A 10,912-nucleotide genomic window follows, 5' to 3' on the forward strand; every position below is an offset into this window, starting at 1 on the left:
TTAATCATTAACGGTTCATTTGGTTTTAGCCGTCCAATATGTCGAGTTATTGCTATATCTATCTGTATTATAGACCCATTCTATCAGGCCTTTGTTTGTTTTGAATGAACGCGCTTTCATTCAGGGATCATTTTATCCACGTTCCCTCCTGTAATTCTTTGTGTTACAGCTCTGCAGTAAAAACGGCCCTGCGTCCTCACCAAGGTGGCCTTCGGCGCGCACATGTGGTCAGTCCAGACACGAGACATCCCCAAGTACAATGGACACAGTCTATATGAGGGTCGCACACACGTCAAATTGACGCACGGTTCACCATGGGCTTCTATTTAACATTCTGTCCCAGAAACCCTGTTTGGAAACGCTAATTTGTTGGCTGGCATACATCTTTATTCAATTATGGGCACAAAATGTATGGAGGATATCATTACTAAGACTAAATGGTGATTAATTGTTTGTTTGCGTGTTCGTTTTTTGTGTGAAAGTTCCGCGAGATAAATATTCTTTCCTATATTTTAAATGCTCCCCCTCCCCAATCTATCGGAAGGATCCCGGGAAGTTCCGAGGACTCCACTTTAGGACTTGGCAGCACAGCCTGGAGGCTTTTCTCTGAGGTCATTATCAAGGCTCAAACCCTTGTTTGCATTGGCATCCAAATTACGCAGCCAGAGAAAGAAAGCACATTTATTCAACGGCCTCAGCGCCTCAAGCCTGGGTAAAGCAAGGAAAGGTCTATATAAAGTTATGTTCGGCCATAAATTCATATCCTTAATAACAAATTACGATATAAAAAAAGACAGCTGAGAACATGCAGTCAAATTTCAGTTATGTTGATGACACGTGTTTAAAGTAGATGGCTGTCAAAGATCTATCAAAACATAACAGCCAATATGTCTTTGTGGTCGAAGCAGGGAACCACAGGGCGGTCACACACTTGACTTTTCCATATTTTCTGGACGGTTGCCTGCGCTGTGATTATGAAGGATAGCATACAAAATAACAAAAAAAAGCTGACCCATTTAATTTTTGGACACAGACGGGAAACCACCCAAAGGTCTACGGTTAACTGGAGGGTTTCTCTCCAAAGGTGTTCTTAATGTGGGCTTTTGACTGACACATTTCAGTCCGTTTGAGTTTCTCCAGTAGAAGTCTTAAATGTTGCGTTAACAGCCTGCTGAAGCTAAAGCCTGTAAGCTGCATGTGAAATCATTTATTGGCATACAGGAACCTCAGTAAATATAAAGGTCTGCATTTTGTTTCACTCGATGGTAGATCCACATCTGTTGTATTTCTAATTAGAGGCTTCCAACTACAGGGAGGCAATATCTACTTTTTAAATTTCCTCATTCTGACATCAAATATTTAAAGTTTGACTATTTGTTCGTGCATAACCAGGTTGTTAAGAGACTTGCACATTATTATTAAAAACTAAAACATAATTTAAGTACCTTTATTTGTCATCTGTGCTTTGGAGGAAGTGTTTGCCATAATCGCTTTCTTATTACCCTTACTGATATTATTATTATTCCCTTTATTGTTGTTATTGTTGTTTCTTTTGGTTTTTACCTGTATGGACATCAGGATACGATGTGCTCCTGCTATTTTACTCTTTTGTGCAGGCAGCATTTTTATTATAAGGCCGAAATAAAAGATTATTTGGAATCCAGCTTTATTATAGCCGTTTGCAACATAAATATTACAATTAGTCAAACTTAAAAACAAACGTTATGTTACTTCAATACCACAAGACTGTAACAGTCGAATAAAGTAATGCTCAGGGGTTAAACGCGTACACCTGTTAAATGTTTGGTTGGTTATGTATTTGAGAAAAAAAAATAGTAACAGGCATAGTGAACTGATCGCGTCACTTTTATGTTCAGACAGTGTAGTAAGTTAAATATATCTTTCTTATAGGCACTGTACCAAAATAAAAATATAAAACAAAACAAAAATCGAAAAGTTGCAAAAGTTAGTTTGGAGCTTTCCAAACTTTAAAAGCTAAACCGAACTAAATTGGAAGCATTTGTATTTAAACTGAAAGGCTTTTTAAAGGCAGATAATAAGTTATACATTTTAAAATATAACTTGAATGTTAAGATGTTTTTTTTTTTAAGAATTAATTATATGCAAAAACATGATCTACTTCTTAGAAATATAGCTCATTGCTTTTTATAAAAGCTCCGAATAAATATATAATTTGCGTGTTATGATTGATAATACAAATTTATTTATGAAATTATTTGTGATTACCGACAAAAGAGCCACTCAGTGCCGATTTAGAAGGTTGCAAAAAGGTTTGGTGGGAATAAAAAGCTTGTAACTCTAATTTACTTTTATTTTTTTTTAAAGCAGAGCTTCGCAGAATTAAAAAAAGAACTGAAACCGGTTCTCAAAAAAATACAACCATATTTGATTTTTTTTTTTTTTAAACGCAAACACACTTTCACGATAGTGCGCGCTATTTGGTCTTCATATTACTTGTGTGGCAAATGCTGTAACTTAACATCTAGGTCTATATTGGAGGACTGAAAAGATGAAATTCAAAAACACCGAGACTCCTTCACGGTGGAAGCTAATGCTCCTTCAATTACATGCAAATCAACCGGGTGCCGGTTTGAATGTTAATTGCACCTACACATAAGCACCTGAACTGCAGTCATCGCAAATCTGAAACTCTGACAATAATAGTTTAGAAAAAACGAATAGAAACGTCCATTCTGGTCAGCAGTGGTCTGCAATGTCCATTTTAACCAGCTAAAATGTCTAGACAACACAAAGAAAACAGTGGGACACACTCGCAGTGGAATTGATGACAGCAACACTCTCTAAAAATAAAAACCCATTTGCAAGCAGACAGACTTGTAAATATCACCTTCTTCTAAGATGCCAGGGGCTCGCAGACCAGCCTAAAGAATCGCATACACTCCTGTGAAACGTCAGGGATTTACACCTGGTGTGTTGCATTGCTACTGCTGAATTGGTGGTAAGCCATACCCCATGATGTTTTCCCCTATAATTGGGTAATACAGGCCTGATCTCATGGCTTGCTAAACCCTTCGTGTAACAGCGTTAAGGTTTGCAGGATGGAGCAGGGAAGAGCGATAAAAGAGGGTCTTACAGCGCAGAGATTTCCAGCTGTATAGTCATCAGGACTTGTTTCGCTCCAAGGTCAATGAGTTAACTCTCTGGTAGCTGCGTCATCCTGTTTCAAGGCCAAGTTGAAGCAACGGAGACGGGAGGGGCCACCATAATGAAGGAGAGGCTAAATTTGAATTTTCTTCCAGGTTCCTTGTGAAGCGCGGTGCACCTCAGCCAGCGACACACTGAACATCCACCAAACCCATTCATGCGCAATCGTAGGACACCTTCAAACACTGTTTGTGCTAAAAGCAAACATTCTGGCAGGTCTGCACTGCCAGGGCCATGGATTGGATTACATGCGTACTGCGCAGGCTCCATGGTCAAGTTCAAGTTGGGCTGGCTAATAAAACTGCGGGGCGCATTCTGCAGTGTCTACCGCGGGGGGCGCTCCCCCTCTTTGATCTTCTCCTGCAAAACCAGACACTGGAGCACGGCGACACTGGAGTCCAGTTTTCTGCACTTCTACCACAAGAATGTCCAGGATTTGGACCAACTATCTTGACGATAACTGAGATGCATGCCATGAATAAGAAAAACATGTTCAATCAGTAAACTCTCCAACCCATCCGGTGTCCTTTACTATCTAAAACACACATAATATAAGTGGCACTACTGTAAACGCACAAGGTCATTCATCTGTTGCGCAAAACCCTTTCTGCGTGTTATCTCTGGATGATCACAAGATCCCATCTGCCCTGCTTACGACCCATTGCATAACTCTTAAGTAGCAAAGCAAAGGGGTCTTTGCAATCTTTAGTCTTGACCGAGACTGCATAATAACCCATTTGTATGAATTTAAAAGCAACAACTTTACCTCTAAATATACAAGGGATATTTTCAGTCTATAAAAACATCTGCACATGCGCCCTCGTATGTGATCTGACGAATAGTCAAATGCCCGTATTGCACATTTTAACATACAAACAAATACTGGCTATACACAAAACATATGGATCAAGATGTGGGCTACCAGTTTACAACACGTTATACACGCTCTTTTAACGAACGCAGTATAACCAATCTAAATTAGTTATTATAAGTTAAAAAGAGCCCTAACTAACTTTTGCTTCTGTGCTGCAAAGGCGAAAATAAAACAACTTCCCTTTGCATTTTCCTCTCTGGCTCGAAGGAGATTTTTTTTTCAGCTGAGAAGTTCCTTCAGCACATTTCTATTGTTCTGGTTAACCATTTGCAGAATGATCTTTAACTCTGCTCCCCTGTGTGATGGTACTTGGCCCCGAAGTCAAAACCAATTCTCCCCTTATGAGAATTTAAATACAGGAGTTTACATTGCTAAGATACATTAATAAATGGATTGAAGCCTATTTCACAGACAGACATAGATTTGAGAAAACTTTTTGTGTGTCTGAGTTGGTCTCAAAAGCAGCGACAATCTTCAGAGAGTGAGGAGGGTGCGAGACAGAGCGAGAGACAGCGAGAGAGAGAGCGAGAGAGAGAGAAAGAGAGAGAAAGGGAGGGGTGTGTGTGTGTGTGTGTGGGGGGGGGGGGGTTCTTTAGCAGACCAGATGAAAGAGTCGGGGGAGAAAGCCAAAGGAATTTCCCTCACTTCTCAGCCGCCGGGCTGGGGGAGGGGGTGAGTGCTGCTCGGGGCCCTTTCCCTCTTTCGGACAGGCGAGGGCGCACAAGGACAGCGGAGGCTGCTGGAACTCGACAATTTGCCACTCTCTCCTTTCTGCGAGACCACATGACACCACCCTTCTGAACCATACATCATCTGCTTCAAAGTACAGCCCCGAGTCCTGCAGCTACAGATTTCAAATGAGCTCAAAAACGCGGAAAAAAAAAAGGTGCTTTGGAGATGCAACAGGTGTTGTCAGGTCCTAACACCTGCCCGTACAACGTCTGTTCATACAGACTTAATATCCGAGGACAATGTGATGCAATATATTTAAAAAGAATGCTGCAATCATAATGTGCAAGTTATCATCCACGGGTCTTCAAAAATAATACAGCTACATGAAACATCGTTCGCGACTGTCCTACAGCTTCAGTTATAGCTCCTAAGCGCAATGTTACATTGCATTACATTTCATTTAGCTGACGCTTTTATCCAAAGCGACTTACATGTTGCATTGTTATTTGCTCCAATTACAATAACAAAGCCCAAAGGATAAAATTCAGAGTTACTTTGACTGAAAGAAATAAACATTTGGTGCCAGGTTTTTGTAACACTGCCAGTTTTGACAGTGAACTTGATAAGGCTGAAGAAGATAGAGCTCAGAAAACATCCAGTGGACAATCAGGGCACTGCACCCTCCCGGTTAAACAGAGCTTGTAATGAAACTCTATTTGCCACAACGTTACATCAACATCAGCCCTGTGTTCCACGAAGGGAGACATCTCTGTCACTTAGAAACGCAGTATAAATTGTGCAAATTCCCACTGGAACAATCTCTGCATATAGTAAGTCTTCCTTTGTCATTGTTCAGTAAATCTGAACTGAAAGGCTGCAGATCTCATTTCAAAATAGATGGAAAAACCACAACCGCCGCCAAATGGGAACGCATAGCATCATCCATCCCTGCAATTTGATGAAGCATTGCCATAACACCACAACATGATGTTTTATTTTTTTATTGTTTAAATGTAGATAACTTCTTTCAAATTTAATACCGATTCAAAATATAGCCCAAATATCCGTGCATGGATATGCACGTAATAATTCGTGAGAATTACTGGTTCAATCAAAAGTAATGCCGTGAGAATTCCGCCTGGTTGTTTTGGTTCCAGCTCTGGTGATTTTTAAGACTTCATGTCTAATGGCCCTTTTATCTAAACTCTGACCACATTACATTACATTGCATTTCATTTAGTTGACACTTTTATCCAAAGCGACTTACAATAAGCGCATTTCAACCATGAGGGTACAAAACCCGGAACACTTGACCTCTGATGACTTGATTCCACTTAGGATAAGAGTCAAAGAGGAGAAATGAAAGGGAGGGGGGGGGGGGGGGCACACCAAGCAAGTAATCAATTCATTTGAAACAGTTATTAGAATGATTGTTATTAATTAACTTTGTACGATAGTACAATAATATAATAGTAATAATGAATTGGATAGTATAATAAATCCAATTATGGTTCATTTAAAAATCGAACCTGAAATGAATTGGCATTGAGAATAAATGACATTAAAATACTATTATTGCTAATGATTTTTTTCCTGTATTTTATGAATAAACTAAATATGCTGCTTTTTCAACAAAAAAAAATAAAATGTGATGTACATAAGGGCAGGAAGAATCACTTAATAAAGACATATTTCTACACCAGACTGATTGATATTGATGCTGTTTCTTGTTTCATAGCTGCTCGTTGAGCCCTCTGACAACCCCCACCTCCATCTCGCCGCTGCCACTGCTCCTTCTGTTTACCCATATATCCAATCAATGCGTGTCGTCATCAGGGGGGACCATCATGACGACTAGCCTATTAAGAATGACAGCTCTGGAGAAAGAGAGAGAGAGGGTAAATGGTGATCCCTCCCAGAGCTCCCTCTCCGCACTCTGGAGCGGTCTTCTCTCAGGGTCAGACCGGATTGCATCCCCTCTTTTCGAGAAGCCTCTCCTACTCCTTAGGACACAATCTCCCACCCACCGCCATCACCACTACACACACGCGCACACACCCCTCCAACCTGAGAATAATCGCCTCGGTTTTGACGACTTGCACTCTGCCGCGAATTCGAGGTTTTTTCAGTCGTGCTTGTGATGGAAAGCAGAGAGGAGATGGTGATGCTGACGGAGGGAGGTCAGCTGGGCAAGAGCGGCTCTAATTTGTCGGGAGCCATCGGGAGCCCCGTGCGAGAACCACAGGGGAAGCCGGGCCACAGGAGCTGTCTGAGCCCCGGCGCTGCGCCTTATTCCCGGGACAGGAGCGAGCTGGTGGCGGAGGGTAGTGCACGGAGGAATATGTGCGGAGACGTGAGGCCGGTTGGCACATCTTCCTCCGCAGAGAGGCACCGGGCAGATCATCCCCACAAAGACGGCAGCAGCTCAGACACCGAGTCGGACTTCTATGAGGAAATTGATGTCAGCTGCACGCCTGAAAGCATGGACTACCCATCAGCTAGAGGTAGGCTGTGTTTGGGAGCTTCATGCAGGTCCTCTGTGATTGCATGCTTGTGCCAATGAAGCTGAATGAATGCCAAACGCTAAATTGTGCCCGTCAAAAATGTAATTTTACATTGTAAATACTATTCAACGAGTACATGCATCACATAATGCAAATAAACGGTGAAAACAAAAATCTGCATCAAAGCAGGGTAAGAAACAACTGCAGTTGGTGTTGCACAGATGTTCTGTCAAGTGGCCACTGTGGCTGGAAACAGTGAGGTGACACCGACAATCTAAGTCGGCATTTTCATGTCTGACTTTGACAATATATTCCTCGTACAGCAAATCTGCAGGTGTGATTATTAACTGCATGTGGAAGACTGCAGGATTTTTAGTAAACCACAAGCAAAAATATGAAGAGAGGGAAAACATGTGGGTCTACTGGGTGTCTTTCTGGCATCCTCAGGGGATGCAACGACTCTGTTTATTATAAATGTCTAACATCTTATAAGAACATTATATGCATAATAATATCAATATATAAATATTTTGCAGTTGCCGTTTGCCTTAAGCCAAAAGGATGGAAAGAAGATTAATGAATGACAATAATAGAACATAATTATTAATATTTTTACTAAACTGAAATGACTGGTTATGTAATATAAATATATGGGAAATGACAATTAAAAAAAATAGAAATAGCAGCTAGTTAAGACGCAATTAAAACTTGAGCTGTGAGGAAGGCCCTTATTATTTAGAAGTGAAACACATTACAGTTAGAATAATGAAATTCGTCTTCACATGCCAATTCTTAGAAAATAGACTTAAATATCAAACGAAATAAAGCATAAACGAAAACCTCCCATGTGTTTTTGTTCCATTTAAATTGCTCGTGTATTTTGCACTGAATGTTTATCAAATATGATTAATTATTCTGCATATTGGTTCAGGTCGAAATGGGGATTCTCCGGTCCATCCTGGTGATCATGGTACTGACCCGGGTAAGATTGTCCCGGGTCAGAGCTCTTTGTCCTACGCAGCTGATCAGATTCGTCGGTACCGAACAGCGTTCACCCGGGAGCAGATCTCACGGCTGGAGAAGGAATTTTACCGGGAGAACTACGTGTCCAGGCCGCGGAGATGCGAGCTAGCTGCCGCCTTGAATCTACCTGAAACCACCATCAAGGTAAGATTTTGTCTCAAAGGACTGAATCAGGCCTCATGCACTAAAGACACGGGCTCGCATTTTGTGAGCTTGTATTGGTATAACTCAAAACTAGGTTGCTGGTAAACTGGTTTGCTTTTAAATAAATGATTTCTAAAGATATTTTGTGGGCTATGAACAGTAAACTAAGGGGAAATCACCACATAAATAAAGACCACAAACTGCCACAATAAATTGAGTAACGCCTAAACCTGCAGACCATTATGTAAGCAGAGGCCTGGATTATTATCACATATTATTTATTTTATCATTAATGTGTTCAATTTATTTTTTGTTCAACTGGCACAAGAACCAGAGCACAAATCATAACTGGCTTGCTTACAGTACATTTCCAAGTAATTCCCATTAAGTTAAAGATTAATTCGTAACCCAAATCCAAATGTGGGCGTGCGTAAAAGCGGAAGTACTGTATGGTCTATCTGCTTTTGTAAATGCAAGTCAGGGGGGGGTTATGGTTAATATTTTACCCGGTGTGTCTCTGTGACAGGTGTGGTTCCAGAACCGCAGGATGAAAGACAAACGCCAGCGTCTGGCTATGACTTGGCCTCACCCAGCCGACCCTGCCTTCTACACCTACATGATGAGCCACGCAGCGGCCACGGGGAACCTGCCCTACCCCTTCCCATCCCACCTGCCACTACCCTACTACTCCCACCTGGGTGTCGGGACTGGCTCAGCTCCGGCCGCCACCCCTTTCTCAAACCCCCTGCGCTCTCTCGACAGTTTCCGGATGCTGTCTCATCCCTACCAGAGGCCGGAGCTCCTGTGCGCCTTCAGACACCCCTCCTTGTACCCCGGTCCGACTCACGGCCTCGGTCCCGGGGGAAGTCCCTGCTCCTGCCTGGCTTGCCACTCCAGTCAGTCCAACGGTATCTCAACCAGGCCCTCCGGCTCGGACTTTGCTTGCTCCCCGACAAGCAGGACTGAGGCTTTTGTCACTTTCACGCCATCAGTGCTCAGCAAATCATCATCTGTGACATTAGACCAGAGGGAAGAAGTGCCTCTGACCAGATAAAACCAAAACAAACGAGCACTTGTTCTATGTTAGCCTTTACCGTAAGCTCTTTGACCTAACATATAATATGATCAGGACTGAAAACAGCATGAAGAGTCAGAAAGCAGTAAAAGCCAGCTTAAAGTTGGAAGCAGATAATTATCCAGATCTTCATATATAAAGACGCACAACAGATCTCCCATTCCTGAAATATTATAATAGCCTACCATTGCAAAGCCAGGACAGTGGACTGAAATACGACCGCATGGACACAAAACCAGATTTGCTTTTTACAAGATTAATTTGGTGTGTGAGACAGGGGGGGGGGGGGGGGGATCCAGAGAAACGTTTAAATCTCCGTGATGGATGGCGTTAAGGTTTTTATCATTACTTGTCGTCACTTTACGCGTCCAAATCGTCCTACATGTATTGTTAGTTACGCGAGAATGATGCTTTCCATCTCTCTTTTTAACAAGGGGATTTGTTAACAGACTGCGGCCGTCTCATTATAACCGACTCTCCACACCGGGGCCCTCGCGGCGGCCCGGGCCGAAATGTGCAGATGCTAGTAAAATTAGTAAGTGATGTATATGTACGACCCGGTGAATTTTGAGTGCTGAATTAATGATAATACCAGGAAGGGATCGTTGCTGCCAAAAGGTAACAAGGCGCCAGGGGAACGGATTACAACAGCCCGCACGGTTGGACGAGGGGAGGGGAGAAGAGGAAGGACCCAGAAGAGGATGGAGAGGACAATCCAGTTGAAAAAAATAAAAAAATAAAGTCTGAGCATTTTTAAGGCCATCAAACACTCTTCTCTTTCCGTTTCATCCCATAAAGAAATAAGAGACAGTTCTTAAATCTGATTTAAATGTGATTAAATTATGGCTACGGGCTTCTTTTAAAACCATTTTCTCGCTTTGCACAGTGGCACCAGTGTAGTGACATTTCGTAGAGGATATGGAATAAAAAGTGATTGATTTCGTTTTCTTTTTAAACATTTCTTTTTCTATTTTATTATTATATAATTTTGTTGTCGTTTGTTTTTGGCTGGGTTGTCCTGAACGCCTAATTTGCAATAAATACTGTCAAAGAATTAACGGAGCAATCGAGTGTTTGTCCGCTATGATTTATCTAAACAAGATCCTGAATGAAGATTCAAACAATTTCAATGTTACTTTAATTCGTGGTAACAGAATAAAACTGATTTAGACCAGTTTTGTTCCCTTCAGGTATTTTTTTTTTGGTTTGATTTCGTTCTGCACAAATAGGCTGTTAAGGATCTTCTATAATCACAATTGGTCCACCGCCCCCCCCCCCCCCCCCCCCTCAATAATAACACTAATTTTGTTCTCAAATGGTCGCTGTCAAAACACCAGAGAGTGTCCCCATGTTTCCTGATGGGACCGTTAGATTGACCGTGACAGTTAAGTGGTCCCTGGGCTCCGTTAACGCCACTCATATTTTCTCTGCAGC

General features: G+C 41.9%; 1 protein-coding gene across 2 annotated transcripts; it reads left to right on the plus strand.

Moving 5' to 3' along the window:
• The first annotated feature begins 6,872 nt into the window (after positions 1-6,872).
• Positions 6,873-9,457, plus strand: evx1 (even-skipped homeobox 1). Of its 2 annotated transcripts, none has more exons than XM_069176673.1 (3): positions 6,873-7,236; positions 8,168-8,403; positions 8,930-9,457. In XM_069176673.1, exons 1-3 carry the CDS (start codon positions 6,873-6,875, stop codon positions 9,455-9,457), a joined length of 1,128 nt encoding a protein of 375 aa, XP_069032774.1. The 2 variants fall into 2 exon arrangements, with proteins under 2 accessions (XP_069032774.1, XP_069032775.1); XM_069176674.1 differs by having other exon boundaries at positions 8,258-8,403.
• Positions 9,458-10,912: the final 1,455 nt, after the last annotated feature.

This window comes from Embiotoca jacksoni, unplaced genomic scaffold, assembly GCF_022577435.1.
Source record: "Embiotoca jacksoni isolate LCO1_2020_lvr unplaced genomic scaffold, fEmbJac1.0.p SCAF_7, whole genome shotgun sequence".
In the NCBI taxonomy this organism is placed as follows: Eukaryota; Metazoa; Chordata; class Actinopteri; family Embiotocidae; genus Embiotoca; species Embiotoca jacksoni.